The 17,747-nt window shown below is 41.7% G+C and overlaps 1 protein-coding gene across 1 annotated transcript; it reads left to right on the forward strand.

Annotated features, from left to right (window-relative positions):
* The first annotated feature begins 612 nt into the window (after positions 1–612).
* On the forward strand, positions 613–17,362 carry LOC105486573 (ras suppressor protein 1-like). Its single transcript, XM_071068723.1, has 6 exons — positions 613–681; positions 5,371–5,513; positions 14,672–14,790; positions 16,657–16,739; positions 17,006–17,120; positions 17,322–17,362. The coding sequence occupies exons 1-6, from the start codon at positions 613–615 to the stop codon at positions 17,360–17,362; spliced, it is 570 nt and encodes a 189-aa protein (XP_070924824.1).
* The last annotated feature ends 385 nt before the right edge of the window (positions 17,363–17,747 follow it).

Here is a 17,747-nt window from a genome sequence, read left to right on the forward strand (position 1 = left end):
AAAGGGAATACCTTTCCCATTTCCATTTTTCGTTTTCTTCTTTAGCTTCGTAGGCCAAAACCACTTGAATACAATTGATAACCAGTTAACCAACTCATTGACCTTGCATTTTGCTATTTTCAGTCTGAACCCTCTTTTGTCTAATTTTTTGCTATTTCTTTAGCTTTTTTTTCCCCCTGCCTAAATATTCTTTGTTCTAGTCACCTGATTTTTTCTAAAATCTGAAGTTCCTACCCCTCTCTCTGAATTTTGCTCATCCTTCAGAAAGTTGAGATGAATGCTCATCTTTCTCTGTGAAGCCCTCCTTTTCATCCAACTGAACCAGCCCTGTGTGGAAAGAAATACAAGGCACCCCACAGCCTGTGGGACCATCAAGAACAACATCTATGTAATAACTTCAGCAGGAGATGAAAGGGAAAGAGCAAATTTGTTGAACCCTCACTCTGTATCACGTGAAGGAAACAGGTGTAAAGTGGTTAAATGACCAGAAGGAGGGAAAGACAGAGCTTTCTGCATGGCTTCCAAGTGGCTGCTCCACCATGTCCCCTGCTGTCTCTGCAAGTGATGTGTGTGTGCACTTGAGATGTCCCATCAGGTCAAGCTAGGAGCACCATGGACGAAGTGTTCCTGTGGCTCTGGATCCTTACTCATTCCAATAGAAGAACAGGGACAGTTCCTAAGGTTAAAAGCCATAGTTGTGTTAGTTCAGAGGGAAAGATCAAAGCTCCCATGTGGATTTGGTGGATTTTCCTAGCCCTGGGCCTCTTCCTTTCCCTCCCCTTCCTGCCGTCCTCATGCAGTGACCCTAAAGATAAGGTCCAGTAGGAAGAGAAGCAGTCCAGTTTTGTCCTCTTGCTGGATTAATTCCCTTTTGTTTGTTTTTGTTTTTGTTTTTGTTTTGAGACAGGGTCTTTCTTTGTTGCCCAGGCTGGTGCAGTGGCACAATCTCAGCTCACTGCAGCCTTAACCTCCAGGTTCAAGTGATATTTCCACCTTAGACTCCTGAGTAGCTGGGACTACAGGCATGCACCACCATGCCAAGCTAATTTTTTGTAGAGGTGGTATTTTGCCCCATTGGCCAGGCTGTTCTGAAACTCCTGGGCTCAAGTAACCCACCCACTTCAGCTTCTTCCCAAAGTGCTGGGATTACAAGTGTGAGCCACTGCACCCAGCTAGATTAATTCTTAATTGTAAAAGAAGACAGAAACTAATGGCAAAACATGCTTTTTATGTGTGTGTGTAAGAGTGCAAGATAGAATGTGACTTGCTTACTGTCTACCACGTAATGCTAATAATCGAGGCTTACGTGTAGATATACATTCATACATATTATACATAATAAAGACATGTACTCACATAAAAGAGCCTAGATCACTCCTTTTATAACACTGAGCTTGTTTTTCTCCATTGATGGGTTGAAGTTTTTTTTCATATTCTCTTTCTCTCTCTTCCCAGTGTTTTGGAATTTCCTGGGCAATTTTCCTACTCTTCCTTTTCTTACCCTTCGCTGGGTGTCACTTCCTCCCCATGCCACTGAATGCCATTGAATGCCATTTCCTTTCCTCTCGGTGCTGCTTCTCCCTCCCAGCTCCCCAATTAAAGCTCTTTATTCAAGTACGGCTTTGCTGGAGGGGTAGCGCATCAGAACTGGAGTCAATTTAGAAGCGGTGTTCCTGCAAGAATTCAGAGTTCATATATCCTCCTGAAGATGCTTTGGAAGTTAACACAAGATTCAGAAATTAATTTTTATATCCTCGGAGGAGAAGAAATCTATGCTTGTCAGTTTTTCAGGAGATTTGTTTGGTTATGCATACACACCTTTTATAGCTCAGGAGCATATATTTTTGCATGTTTGGCTTTATACTTTAAAATCTACCTTATTAATTGCTTATACTTTTTCCTCTAATTTTCATGTAATTGATTTTTCACATTGCTGCTGAAAGAGTAGGACCATTGTGTTGCAGTGAGTTAAGCCAGGGATTTTTTTTGTTTACTAAAGTGACTTAGGCTATAGAATCCTGAGGCGGCTCATACTAGGATAGAGTGAGCATGTGCTTTCGGGGCACAGGTTCTCAGTAAATACTTGTTGTTTATTAACTGAAAGCAGCATTACCTTTGTTATTTATAAAGCTAATAATATTTGGAGAACTTTGTTACTTATAAAGCTATTATTTGTTGACCTTTTTGGGGTAGATGCTTAGATATTTTGATATTTTACGTTTACCTTGAGGAACATGTAGAACCTTCTAAATGAGAATTTCACTGTTTCATAAACTTTATGTTTAAATAACTTAGAACTACTGTAATTCACTCCTTTAATAGCTGCTTTGGGTGAAATCCCATAAAATCTGTGAAGCCAGTTATCATTAGTATACTTTTGAACTTCAAACTCTTATGGTAATATGTAATAAGTTCATTATCCACCTTGTGTTTTTGTCCAGAAAACAAACATAATTAATCACTGTAACTACAAATGACCTTTTTTTTTTTTTTTTTTTTTTTTTTTTTTTTTTTTGCATATAAAGTGCTTTCCAGAGGAGAAAAGCCTTGAATTCCCTAGCATACTGAATTAAGTCACTCAGTGGCAAATTCATAGTGACCAAGGGTGGTCATGCAAAGAAATGTCACCTGCTATACTTCAAAACACTGAGCCCTAATGGCAGGATGCTGGGTGGTAGTAATGGCACAGACAGACCAGCTTGGGTGCAGCTGATTGGGGTGCTTTTTGAGCAAAAGCATCTTGTGGCCCTTGAGGCAAAGACACAAAGCTGTAAGGAGTGGCAGACTCTGGGAGCAGCAGGCACCACACAAAAACATAAGGATGAGAGCTCTGCTTGGGTGCAGCCCACGGGAGGGTCAGGGGGTCACACTTTGGTCTTTAGAGTCATACGGTTACCAGCGACAGCCAGGTTCTCTTCAGCCCCAGAAGGGCAGCACTAGACCCTGCACCATGCTAACGCACACCCACGGCTGCCAGGAAGCCAGAAGCTGCTCTGAACACATGATGCTTTCCATCCACAGCACAGGCATGAAATCTGGAGTTATCCATCTTAAGCAATACTGATCTTAGCATAAAATCCTGTGTGGGGAAGCAGAAGTTGACTAGAAAGTGTTTGCTTGTGGCACCCACATTGAACGTGTTAGCTATCTAGAGTATCATGTGTTTCATTCTTGTCAATCCCCCAGCTCAATAGGCGTCTTCATTTGGATAAGATTGATTATTATACTCATCGCATTATTGCACAGGGTAAGGGACAAATGTGTTGGATTGATTATCCTGATGCTGCCAATGAATTAAGTTTTCTGAACCAAAATATGGTTCCCAAAGCAGCAACATCAGCATCCCCTGAGAAGTTGCTGGAAATTCAGATTCTCAGGCTTTACCCCAAACTTACCAAATCAGAAACTCCGGGATACCCCTCCATCTGTGTTTCAGCAAGCCCTCTGGCGATTCTGATGTCTCTGTGGTTTGAGACCCACTGCCATAGAGCAGGGCTGTCTAATAGAACGTTCTGTGGTGATGGAAATGGTCAGTATCCCTGCCATGCAGTAGTGGAGCCACTAGACACCACATGTGGCTGTCGAGCTCTTGAAATGTGGCTGCTGTGACCAAACAATAGCATTCATCGTTTAATTTAATTTTGATTCATCTGGGTTTAAATTCAAATAGCTGCATGTAGCTAGTGGCTGTCCATCAGATAGCCCAGCCCCAGAACACGCCCTGTTAATTATTATTGTGTAACTCCTAAAATGCTTAAGCTATTGGTTGTGGAATTATTAATTTTAGATCATAGAACAGAATCTTCCTTACTCAATTCAACAGAATTGAAATGCAATTGTTATAAATTAAGTAGTTGATTTTGATTCTTCATGTGGAGGGGAGATACTTTGTGGGCTGCTGGCTGGTTGAGGGAAGCTGTTCTTGAGCTGATTAATTGTTGATTTTGTGACTATGCATCAACTGCAGTGCCGGGTGGCTCATGATTGTTGCAGATGTAACCAATGGCCATAGATACATGTCCTTTTAGGAGTAAAGCTGTTGCTCAGGGAGGGGCCGTGTCAGTCCAGAAATCAGATGGACTCTGGTTTCTCCAGCCTGTCCAGCAAAGTGGAGGTGCTTCCAGCCAAAAAGAAGTTAATGAGCCCTGCAGGCACTTTGGTCTGACTGCAGGCAAGCAGGTTGGTTTTCCAGCCTCCTGGGGCACTCCTGGAGGAAGCAGATGGGATGGGAAGTAAACCTGACTGATATGAGATATCACACTTTTTTGGGCTGGGCTCCAGGCCCCTGTTCATGTTTTTAGTTACCTGGATAGCCTTGGTATCGGAGTTTACATGAACCATGGCCAAGCTTATCGCCATACAAATGTTTGAAGAATGATTGAATAGCAAATGGGATAGATGAATTACAGCCTATGGAAAGTCCTTCTGCTGCCAATTTATAGTTTGTGCTTTATGAGATAAAGATGTCTTTGGCTTTTACATTTGTATTTTCAAGTATAAATATACGTGTGTGTGTGTGTGTATATATATATATATACACACACACACACACATACATACACACACTAAGGAAGGAGGAAACTTTCAGGTCCCCAGTGGTTGATTTTCACCTTTGATCTGCATACTAGTATTCATAGCATGCTGCTGAGTTGACTTTTTTATTTCTATATAATAATAGTATATCGATCTGTTGCTAATCTGATGTAACCTTTGTGTGTGTGTATGTGTATGTATGTGTGTGTGTCTATATGTGTGTGTGGTGTTGATCAAGATACATTATTCCAGAGGCCAAAATCAGAAACTAGGCCAAAATCAGAAACTAGGACAGCCACTAGCTACATGCAGCTATTTGAATTTTTCATTCGAATATTTCATTATTTAAAATTGAGCTAATATAATGCAATGTTAAGAGGACAGCTCTTCAGATACTGGGTTATTTAAACAGCTTCAATGTACGTCACCCAGGAAGGGATTTGGAGGTTGCTGTCTTTCTTCTGGTGGCAATGCAAGAAAACCAAAAGGAAAAAAACAATTGCACTTAAAAGATCCTATACGACAACTATAAGTATGTATGCTTCGTAATATTCAATTTTATAGGCTGCTATGGTACACAAATTCCCTTTTGTGCATTTTTGCTCTGTTTCCCTCTTCATTGTCCATCTGAAACAAACTATGCCAAGCACTTAGCTAATGATACACGAAAAAGCATTTCAGCGGCCACTCAGAAGTGAGCGATTGCTTATGAAAAACCCGTAAAAAATAAGTAAGACTGATAGGTGAATTCAATGGTCCTTTTGGAGTTATATCTTTCTTTGCTTTGAAGAAAAGAAATGTGCTGCTGCCATCCCTTGCTAGGAGTTCTGTTCCCAGATTCACATTTATGTTTCCATGGTGGTACCACCAAACATAGCAGAACTGAAGAATTTGGAAGTGCTCAGCTTTTTAAATAACCAGATCAAGGAGCTGCCCACACAGATCAGCAGCCATCAAAAACTCAAACACCTGAACCTTGGGTGAGTATCAGTGGAGGGGAAAGGATGGAGAGGAAGAGAGTGGAAGGGGCATGCTGGGTAAGGCCAGGGGAGGAATTCCATTTATATCATTGCACAGAAGTGGATTTCTAATTTGTTTTTGTGTTTTGGGCTTTAAAAAAAATTTTATTGTTTTAATATATCCTTTCGGTGGCCTACATTAGTGAATATTTGAGAGCTAATTGAGAAGCTAATAGTTGGCATAATAAGGAAGTTACATTTTTACTGTATTTTGTGTCCAGTAAAATTTTATCTCAGTTCTCTTGACCAAGAAGGGACTTACTTGCCTAGCATGAACTGGCAGACAAGTTGTAATATGGTTGATTTTTTTTCTCTCTGTGTTAAATAGGAACGGTTTACAAAGCACCTTCATGCCATGGAGGGAAGAATGTATTCCCTAATGTTGCTTCATTCATTTTTGCAATTCTTCTCTGTAGTTGAGAGGTGACAATTCTCTGTCTTTCTTTATGCCAAGGTGAAGAGAGGAGTTTTGATTCAACTGAGGTTGCAGAACCAGGTAGCAGTAAATAATAATAATGATAACCTGTCTTCATGTATTGCTTTGCAGCACTTGATCCTCTCAACATTTGTGAGGTAGGGAGGGCAAGTTTTAGTGCTTTCATTTTATACAGAGGAAGCCAAGCCTTTTCAAAGGGGCTAAGGGACTGGGTTCTGGTCACCCCTGAGGTTAGTGGCCAAGCTGGGAAGAGAACCCCATAGGTTATGGGTCTAAAGGCTCCATCAGACTCCATTGATATGGTTTGGATCTGTGTCCCCACCAAATCTCATGTGGAATTGTAATCTCCAGTGTTGGAGGTGGGGCCTGGTGGGAGGTGATTAGATCATGGGGGTGGAGCTCTCATGAATGGTTTAGCACCATCCCCTCTTGGTAGTGTCCTTATGATAGTGAGTGAGTTATTGCAAGACCCCTCGTGCTATCCTTCTCCTGCCATGTAATACACAGGCTCCTTCATTGCCTTCCACCATGAGTAAAAGCTCCCTGAGGCTTCCCCACAAGCAGCGGCTGCCATGCTTCTTATACAGCTGGTAGAACCATGAGTCAGTTAAACCTCTTTTCTTGTAAGTTACCCAGCCTCAGGCATTCCTTTATAGCAATGGGAGAACAGACCAACACATCCATAGACCCAAATCGGAACTGCGGCATCAGAATTCCATCTTCATTGGCACAGCTGTTAGATGAAACTGCCCACTCATGTTTCTGTCTCTGTGCAAAGTCATATATTCATTAAATTTTAGCCACTAAATGCTCTGGTTAAGTTAGTGATTGATGTGGAGTGGCAATAGATGCTGGCCAGATATTTGCCTTTTTTAAAATTTATTTATGTATTTTATGAGATGGAGTCTTGCTTTGTCGCCAGGCTGGAGTGCAGTAATGTGATCTCGGCACACTGCAACCTCTGCCTCCCAGGTTCAAGCAATTGTCCTGCCTCAGCCTCTCATGTAGCTGGGACTACAGGCGCACACCACCATGCCCAGCTAATTTTTGTGTTTTTAGTATAGACGGGTTTTACCATGTTGGCCAGGATGGTCTTGATTGATCTCTTGACCTCGTGATCCATCCACGTGACATCCCAAAGTGCTGGGATTACAGACGTGAGCTACCACGCCCAGTCGCAAATGACATATTTAAATGCTCACAGCACTGCCTGCCTGGGGCCTAGGAATTGTTGTTTTTTTGGCACTGTTGAGTATAATGTGTGAGGCAGGCAGCTGTAAGGTCAGAGGTCAGACTAGACAGGGAATCCTGGATATCTGCTGTTCAGTGAATGAGGATTTACTAAGTTCCCAGTGTGTACCAGGCATGGTTCTAGCTACTGGCCATCCAGCCCTGATGGAGCTTCCATTGCAGTTGAGGAAACCAATCATAAACAAATAAATGTTTATAATAATGACAGGGAGTCAAAAGTGCTAATGAAAGGCCTCTGTGCTAAATAAACAAGCTCCTCCAGGGCATGGTGGCTCACGCCTGTAGTCCCAGCGCTTTGGGAGGCTGAGGCTGGTGGGTCAGCTGAGGCCAGGAGTTCAAGAACAGCCTCCTCAAGATGGTGAAACCTCATCTCTACTAAAAATACAAAAATTAACTAAGTGTGGTGGCGTGCACCTATGATCCCAGCTATTCTATCCAGGAGGTTGAGGCAGGAGAATCGTTTGAACCTAGGAGGCAGAGGCTTCAGTGAGCTGAGATCGTACTCCAGCCTACGTGACAGAGTGATACTACATCTCAAAAATAAATACATAAATAAATAAATAAACGAGCTCCAATTTTATCGTGCTGACAATTGAGAAATTTGCATAGCCGAGTAGTGGATATGAGATATGGTCAGATTTTCCTACAAAAGATCAGTGTGGAGAAGAGGGTGGAGGGAGGGAAACTAGAGGTTAGGAGACCAGTAAGAACATGAGCTTCATGTCCCATGTGAACTAGGACAGTGACAGTGGAGGCAGGGAGGGATTTTATATGAAAACTATACAGGTGGTAACATTGACAGCAGTAACTGATGGGATAGAATGATACCTACGTTTCTGTGTTGGACAGCTGAAAAATAGAGCAGATGGAGACAGGTTTGGGAAGAAAATAATAAGCTCAGGTTTTGTTCTGTTTGGTTTGAGGCACCGTAGGACAGAGCTGTAAACTTTTCTTTTTATTTTCCGTTTTTCTTGTTTTGTTTTGTTTTGTTGTGTGTGTGTTTGTTTGTTTGTTTTTAATTTTGGGGACAGAGTTTTGCTCTTCTTGCCCAGGCTCCAGTGCAATGGTACGATCTCAGCTCACTGCAACCTCTACCTCCTGGGTTCAAGCGATTCTCCTGCCTCAGCCTCCCGAGTAGCTGGGATTACAGGCATGCACCACCACATCCAGCTACTTTTGTATTTTTAGTAGAGATGCCATTTTACCATCTTGGTCAGGCTGGTCTCGAACTCCTGACCTCAGGTGATCCACTCGCCTTGGCCTCCCAAAGTGCTGGGATTATAGGCATGAGCCACTGTACCCAGCCCTAAACTTTTCTTTTTCATGAATGCATCTTAGTTGCCTTCTTGTTCTCTTTGGAGTTGTTTACACTTTTGGCTGTCGTTGTTTTATTGATTGTGTAAAGCTTTTTGTATTTAATTACGTAGCTGCATAGATGGAGTTGTCAAAGTTTGAAGAAAACCTCCCAGTTCTTAGGGAAAGGAGCTAAGATGGGTTTCACTAAAGGATGCCTCTGTCCTCAAATGGCATGAAGAATTATGTTCACACAGTAAGGCAAGTTATAGGGAGGACTCCTTATCCTAAGGAGCCAGGGTGAAAGAAAGCATACACACAGGAGATCACAAAATGGAGCAGGCAAGCCACTTGTATGCGTGATCCAAAAGGCATCCTCAATAAGAATTTGCTTTCAAAGTTTTATATAGTATTTGCAGTTTATTCTGTTGCTTGTAAGACATGAGATAATTTTAGGCCACCTGAATAAATAAAAGAAAGTTTATTTCTATTCTTAATTGCTTAAATACAGTTTATTTCCTAGAGTTATTTTCCAAAAAATGTGAAACCACACATGTTCCCATGCTGATGATTATTTCTAGGATAACTTCACAGCAGGACCACTGTGCCCAACTATTCACAAATAACGTTTGACCTTGTTTGTTGCTAGAGCTTGTCTCATGAACACATAGAAGTTTTTATTAAGTACCATGTGGGGTACTTATGGATTTGGATTATTTATTTATTTATTTATTTATTTATTTATTTATTTATTGAGACAGGGTCTCGCTCTGTCTCCCAGGCTGGAGTGCAGTGGCGTGATCTCCGCTCACTGCTACCTATGCCTCCTGGGCTCAAGTGATCCTCCCACCTCAGCCTCCTGAGCAGCTGGGACCACAGGTAGGTGCCACCTCACCTGGCTAATTTTTGTAGTCTTTTTTGTAGAGACGGGGTTTTGCCATGTTGCCCAGGCTGGTCTTGAGCTCCTGAGCTCAAGCAATCTGCCTGTGTTGGCCTCCCAAAGTGCTAGAATTACAGATATGAGCCACCGGGCTCAGCCTAGATTTTTTTAATATTTATTTTTGATAACTGTGAGTAGGTCACTGTGGAGTTGAGAAAATTAGTGCTTTTAGCCAAGAAGGTTTTATTGAAGCTGGAGGTGCTCAAGACAACCTGCAGAGAAGAAACTGCTCTGAAAAGGAGTCTGTACAGACCTTTCTGGGGCTTTAGAAGAAAAGGAAAACAGATGCTGAATAGCCTTAGACATCCCAGTTTTATATGCAGACATTTGCCCACTTCCAACATGCATTTGAAAAATCTTCCCATGCAAACAAAGAATTGATACCAATTGGCATAGCTGAGCCCTATGAAGCTTTATGTTTCAACACCTGAAGTCACCTGAGATTAAGCAAGTGTGGCACAAATGGTAAAACCACACTTGATATTCAGACCATCCCAAGTGGCTTGTCATGAGGTGAGCTTGCTCGCTTAGGGCTGATTCAAAATTTTCTCTCAAATCTTTTGAAAAATAATTCTAGCAACTGCTCTCCTTTCCTGAGAAGCCACGTGTGAACCATGGATCGGGTGTTGGGTGCTTCACATATTTTCTCTCTCACCCTCCCAGTGATCCTGCCCTGAAGATGTTATCAGCCTTATTTTATACTTGAGGAAATTCGGTCTCAGAGAAGCTGAGTAACTTGGTCAAGGTCACGCAGCTGGCAAGTGCTGGAGCCAGACTCCTCACCTAGCTGTCTCCTACCTTAAAGCTCCATTCTGTTCCTACTCCCCCTGTAACCTCTCATGGAAACCTTGATTGCTAGCAGTGTCAGAGTGGGGCCCTGAGCATGGAATTCCCACATGTGGAAATGTGGATGGATGGAGATGGATGTTAGCACCTGCTGAGGGGAAGGGGGACAGCCAGTGTGTTCCAGCCTTCATTCTGCAGAGAGAGATGCCACCAGGTCACCGTGCACATGGTCTGGCCTCCAAAGAGGTGGCCAGAAGTCTCTGCAGTTCCTTGCCCCGTTTGTAGCTGGGGCTGTTGCTAGCAGCTCTCCTGAAGTTTCAGCATTTGTTTAAGGACTTCCTTTCTGCCCCCCAGGGTGGCGTGCCTACTACTGTTACATACTGCTGTCAGCTGCACGTGGGACTCTGCTGTGTTCCTTACACGTTGTAGGTATTGTTTTGTCACTCAAAGGAGAAAGGAACCTTCGGTTAAGTAGATTCTTGCCACCAAGAGGTGGAGGGGCTCCAGGCTTGCTCTGGGCTGGAGATTGAATGGGAGCTCTCTCTCAAGTGAGATGCCTCTTCCCTCTAAGCCTGTTTAACTGTGGATTTCCTGTACCTAATATTGCAAAAGTGTATTTCTTTATTTGCAGAGAAAAATGTAAAGGAATCAGCAGTTTTCAAAAATGGATAACTTAAAGCAGTGTTTAAAGACAGAAGCACCTAGTGTATGCTTCCCTACCTCCCTCGCTGTCTCTGACTTGCACTTCTTCTCAGAATCCTTGCATAGGAGCCCACGGGTCTGGAGTGGCTTTGGCCTCCGTGAGGTACAGGGTGCTTCCAGACACATGTCACCCACTTCTGAAGTCTTTGCTCCTTACTCTCTCTTAGGCTGTTTTTTCATCTCAAGATGGCATTAATTACAAGCTCCATCTTGCCTGTATTACAAGGTAGTTTTAGTGAACAAGCGAAGTACTTGCCATAATGTGCTTCACAAATTGTGACTTCATGGAGAATGTTCATTGTTGCTGTCATGGCAGTAGATAGTCGTGAAGCTAGTTTTGCTGGGTGTAGTCTGTCTGGGACATTTTCTTCCTGAGATGGGGAACCCACGTTTCCATTTTGGTTTCCCCCTCTGCTGTCAGCTGTTTCTGGTGAGGCCCGCTTGGTAGGACTGGACTGAGCTTGATCTGTTATGAGAAGCATCGATGACTGGAATGATTTTTATTGTCACAGTCCCTTCCACCTTTCAATACCTGTCAACTTTTATTAAAGTTTTTTTTTTAATTGGCTTTTAAGCATGCTCAAAGGGAACTGCATTGAGAAAAATAAGGGGCTTAAAGAAAAGGATAAAAGATAGTGTAGAAAAAAAATCCCTTAACGTCACACACTGGGGCCTGTTGGGGAGTGGGGGGATAGGGGAGGGATAGCATTAGGAGAAATAACTAATGTAAATGATGAGTTGATGGGTGCCGCCAACCAACATGGCACATATATACCTAGGTAACAAACCTGCATGTTGTGCACATGTACCCTAGGACTTAAAGTATGATTTTAAAAAAGAAAAAAATTTCCTTAGATTTCACTGGAAACATGCAGACACAAACACGCACACACACCCTCACACACACCACACACACATACTGCCTAAACACACATACCACTACACCCCTACACACACCCCATACACATACCACACCATACCACATCCATACCCCACACACACACACCACACACATACCACACACACCACCACATCCTCCACACACACACCACACCACACACACACACCACACCGCACACACACCCCACACCCACCCACACACACCACACACACACCACATCCCCTGCACACACCACACACACAGCACACTCTCCACACACCACACATAACACCCCCATACACACACACATAACACTACACACAACACCACATACACCCACACACACTACACACACCCACACACACACCCACACACAATTGACCCTTGAACAACACGTGGCTTGAGGAAGCAACACACTGACCCCCATGCAGTCAAAAATCCACGCATAATTTTTGATCCTGAACAAACTTAATTACTAATAGCCTACAGTTGACAGGAAGCCTTACCAAAACATAAATGTCAATTAACACATATTTTGTGTGTTATATGTATTCTATTATTCTATTCTGCATTTTTTTTTTTTTGAGACAGAGTCTCGCTCTGTCGCCGAGGCTGGACTACAGTGGCATGATCTCAGCTCACTGCAAGCTCTGCCTCCCGGGTTCATGCCATTCTCCTGCCTCAGCCTCCCGAGTAGCCAGGACTACAGGTGCCCGCCACCACACCCAGCTAATTTTTTATATTTTTAGTAGAGACGGTGTTTCACCGTGTTAGCCAGGATGGTCTCGATCTCCTGACCTTGGGATCCATCCTCCTTGGCCTCCCAAAGTGCTGGGATTACAGGTGTGAGCCACCACGCCCAGCCGCCTCTATTCTGCATTCTTACAATAAAGTAAGCTAGAGAAAAGAAAATGTTATTAGGAAAGCCATAAGGAAAACAAAGTGCATTTACTGTTCTTTAAGTGGAAGTGGATCATCTTAAAGGTCTTCATCCTCTTCTTCATGTTGAGTGGACTGAGAAGGAAGAGGAGGGTTGGTCTTGCTGTCTCAGGAGAGTAGCAGAGGCAGAAGAAAAATATCCATGTGTCATTAGACCCAGGCAGTTCAAACCCATGCTGCTCAAGGGTCAATTGTATGATTTAAAAAATATTTAAGTTATGATAAAATACACATAAAATATACTGTCTGGCCGGATGCAGTGGCTCACGCCTGTAATCCCAGTACTTTGGGAGGCCAAGGCAGGTAGATCACGAGGTCAAGAGATCAAGACCATCCTGGCCAACATGGTGAAACCCTTCACTACTAAAAATGCAAAAATTAGCTGGGCTTGGTGGCACGCGCCTGTAGTCCCAGCTATTCAGGAGGCTGAGGTGGGAGAATCGCTTGAACTGGGGAGGCAGAGGTTGCAGTGAGTTGAGATCTCACCACTGCACTCCAGCCTGGGCAACAGAGTGAGACTCCATCTCAAAAAATAAAAAACAAACAAAAAAAAGTACTGTCTTTGTAGTATACAGTTCAATGGTGTTAAGCGTATTCACATTGTTGTTCAGCCAATCTCCAGAATGTTCTCATCTTGCAAACCTGAATCCTACATCCATTAAAAAACATCTCTCCATTGCCCCTCCCTCCAGCCCCTGGACATCACCATTCTAATTGAAGATAACTTTGAGTGTTAGCAGTTGTAGGAAAAAAAAAAAAAAAAATGATTATCCCTTCTAAAAGGAATAAAGGAAATGAAATAAAGCAAAAGTCTGAAAACTACAAAGCTTCAATGTGTATAGTTTGAGATATTATCACTACATTCATAAGGCAATTTTTCTTTACAAGGACAGATATTTTGTGATGGTTTGAGTTTTTCTGTAAAACAGTGATTAAATTTCACCATTGGAGAAAAATGACAACCAAGAAATTTTCAAATGTTTCAGGAATATATAAGCTCTCTGACTAAAATTATTAGTCTAAATAGGACAACATACCACATCCTCTCATTTATATGTGGAATGTAAAAAAGTAAACCTCATTGAAACAGGGAATAAAATAGTTACCAGAGGCTGGAGGGAGAGGGGAATTGCAGAAATGTTAACCAAAGGACACGAAATTTTAGTTAGACAGGAGAAGTACATTCAAGAGATGGATTGTACGTCATGGTGACTGCAGTCAATAACAATATGTGGTATACTTGAAAATTGCTAAGAGAGTGAATTTTAAGTATTCTCACCACAAAAGACAAAAAAAATGACAAGCATATGATACAAGGCAATGTGTATATTAAATAGTGTGATTTAAGCCATTCCACAATGGATTATACATATATCAGAAGTATCATGTTGTACACCATAGGTATGTACAATCTTCACTTGTCAATGTAAATTTTAAATAAATTCTTTTTTTAATTAAAAAAAAAAATAGGATGGACTTGGTGGCTCATGCCTATACTCCCAGCATTCTGGGAGGCCGAGGTGGGAGAATGGCTCGAGCTCAGGAGTTTGAGACCAGCCTGGGCAACCTGGCAAAAACCCATCTCTGCAAAAAATATCAACATTAGTGGGGTGTGATGGTGTGTGCCTATGGTCCCAGCTACTTGGGAAGCTGAAGTGAAAGGAGCCTGGGGAGGTCAAGGGTGCAGTGAGCCGAGATCGTGCCACTGCACTCCAGCCTGGGCATCAGAGCAAGGCCCTATCTCAAAAAAATAAAAAATAAAAATACAGTATAAAGTGACTCTAGGATCATGGCACTGTCTTACACTTTCAGCCTGTGAAACAGAGGTGCCTTTGATAATCTGTATAAATGTGTCTTTGGTGTCCTAACAGATTTTTGTCCCCCTGCAACAGCATGAACAGGCTGAACACTTTGCCACGAGGCTTCAGCTCCCTGCCAGCTCTTGAGGTTCTGGACTTGACTTACAACAACTTGAACGAAAATTGTCTTCCTGGAAACTTCTTCTACCTGAGTAAGAAACTTTCAGTTCTATAAATCTCCTGAACACTATACTTTGTGTTCTAAGAGTGAAATGTATTTGCCAGGCCCTAAATAAACTCCAAGAGAAATTACTGGACAGAGATATTTTTTACTTTACAGACTCCTTTTGAATATTCCTTTGTAGCTCAGCAGTATGTACATTTGATATATCATTATGTGACACCATTGGGCTGAAGTGGACTTAGTAATGTCATATTAACATTCTGAGAGAGATTATGTACCGAAATGAGATCAAGCCTCACATTTAGCTAAGAGACTTGACTTTCTTTTTAAATAGCATGCCAAAAAAAGGTACCCTCCCATGTTGGTATTAATTCTTTGTGCGATATTTGCCCAGGATGTCACAATCAATTATTTATAAAAATATTTATTAATAAATCACTAACCAAATTTTTTAAATTTCCAGCTGGGATTCTTATCTTCAGCCTTTTAAAAAGTACTCTTATTGACCTATTTATCCAGTACACAGGCATTAAGAAATTACTGGCCACATTTTATTCTTTTATATGCCAACAAATTTCTTGCTGAAGATGCTTTTGAAAATTAAAAAAGTGATTTCTTCTGGGAACTCATGCACTATTTCAGACAAGGTTTGCTTCTTTTAAATGAGTGTTCTATTTCTTCAATTAGTAACTTATATGGCATTCAGAAAATCTGAATTTTCTGAGCTGGTCTCTAAACTTTCACTTTTTACCTTATGTACATTATCTCTCTATGACTTTCTCAAGCACATGAAACCAACTGTAAAATATTTTCTTGGGTGGTGGAGCACCTGTTTTTATTATGTTATATTAACGTACAGTTCTGGAGTCTGAGCTCCAAAGATCACTTGAGGCTGGGAGTGTAGGACCAGCCTAGGCAACATAGAGAGACCCTGTCTCTAGAAATAAAAATTTAAAAATTAACCATGTAAATTAAATTAGTAGCATGTGCCTGTAATCTTAGGTAATTGGGAGGCCAAGGTAGGAAGATGGCTTGAGGCCAGGAATTTGAGGCTGCAGTGACCCACTGCACTCCAGTCTAGGTGACAGAGCAAGATTCTTATCTATAAGAAATAAATAAATATTGATAAACAAAACATACACCTAATTATAATGAGTTTTTTTGGTTGAGGATAAACAGATGCTTTAGAATTTTAGCCTTCAGTAGTTTGGAATCATATTATCATTGTGTAATAATTGTGAACAAATTTCTGACTACTGATATTCTGCTTAAGTTAGGATTTACTCTGTTAACTTCATGCCATTATTTTAGCCCCTTTGTCTTCATTTACTTTTGTCCTTAAGGCTGTAGAAACAAGCAGTAATAATTAGTCAGATTATGGAACTGATGAGCTATGGTTATAGCCTCCGTCACCAGAAAGCCTTTCATTAATTTTTAACACAGTGCTGTTTATATAGGAAAAGGTCTATTTTAACATAGTTGTATTCACTTGAAAGAACCTTTTTGCCCTAGGTAACCATAAAAGTGGCACAGTAGTTTTCTTTGTTTTACTTTGGATGCAAATGGAGATATAAATGTGAATCAAAAGTAATCGATGAGAAAAATAGCAATCTGTTTTCAAAATGTGTTAAAACTCTGTGCCCCAAAATGCTAGTGCCCACATTGTTAATTGCATCAGTCCTCTTGGATATAGATGTTTTCCTGGACACACTGGATGCACGATAAGCCAGTAAATCTTGGTTTGACCTGCTTGCTATCATTGGGAGCCCCAGGTATGTCAAAGGCTTTTCACCAAGCCAGCATTATTAATCAAAGCTGACTCCCTTGTATTGATCAGACCTCAAATGGTTAGGTTCCCTGCCACCCTGTTTATATATTGCTGTTTAATTTGCAGCCACCCTGTGTGCACTCTATCTGAGTGACAACAATTTTGAAATCCTGCCACCAGATATTGGGAAGCTCACAAAGATGCAGACAGTAAGTTATCTAAATTCTTAGAAAATCAATTCACTGCTGCAGCCTTTTAGGGGTAGAATCAAGTCAATTTGAGCAGGAGTAAGGTTTGTTTTGCAGGAATAAACCACTACTCCTGATAGTGTTTCTTGATTATCTACCGGCACTTGTAAACAAATGGAAAAGACTGAGTTTTAGTAGAAGAGAGGACATGGAGGAGGATGAGAGTTTCTGTGGAGCACGTTTTAAAGTGAAAATGTGTTGACAACTCCTTGTTTTCTTCTGTTTAGCTCAACAATAGGAATAACAACCTGATCTCACTGCCTAAGGAAATCGGGGAGCTTACCCAGCTTAAAGAGGTCCACATTCAGGGGAACCGCCTCGCCATTCTGCCCCCAGAGCTAGGTAAGGTTGCTGATGAATGAACTTAGTTCTGGGTTTCATGAATAACAATTATCCTAATGTAGCAATTCGGAACAACCTCTCTCCTCTTCTTGGCAACTACTCCCCACCTAGACACCCAGTTCTGATCATTTGAGAACCATGTGTCATTGACCAGAGTTCAGCTGTTATAAGTTTGACCTTCTCCTATGCTGTGTTCTGCAGCTGTAGTGTCCCATGTCTTAGATACTGCTGATGAAAGATGACCCTGCTCAACTCCCCGCATGATGTAGTGGAAAAAGCATGGGGTTAGTAGTAAGAGCCTTATCCGTGGTTCCTCATTGACTAGCTGGGTAAGCTTTCTGGGTCTTGGTTGTTATTGATAACTTTATCTAAGTATCACTCTTACTTTTTAACCCCTTAATTTTTTATTGACCTGGAAAAACTTTTACCAAAAAATTAAAGTAGTTGTTACGGCTACTTGAAGATGTTGATACCTCTGCTGGTCGTGAATTTGCCTCTCTCCTGATCCCATTTCTAGTAGGAATTGTTAAATTTGTTGTTGCTGGGAACAGGTCCTACTTCTGGCCACTGAATCCTAATCCTCTGCCAGGCCATTCCTATTTCCAGAGTGGGTTTATATACCCCGTC

The sequence above is a fragment of the Macaca nemestrina genome, chromosome 9 (genome assembly GCF_043159975.1).
Source record: "Macaca nemestrina isolate mMacNem1 chromosome 9, mMacNem.hap1, whole genome shotgun sequence".
NCBI lineage: Eukaryota > Metazoa > Chordata > Mammalia > Primates > Cercopithecidae > Macaca > Macaca nemestrina.

Coding starts and splice junctions, on each gene's coding strand:
- LOC105486573 (XM_071068723.1), top strand. CDS start 613: ATGGACGAAGTGTTCCTGTGGCTCTGGATCCTTACTCATTCCAATAGA. Junction 14,791..16,656: donor TGGAAACTTCTTCTACCTGA/GTAAGAAACTTT, acceptor TTTAATTTGCAG/CCACCCTGTGTGCACTCTAT. Junction 16,740..17,005: donor AGCTCACAAAGATGCAGACA/GTAAGTTATCTA, acceptor TCTTCTGTTTAG/CTCAACAATAGGAATAACAA.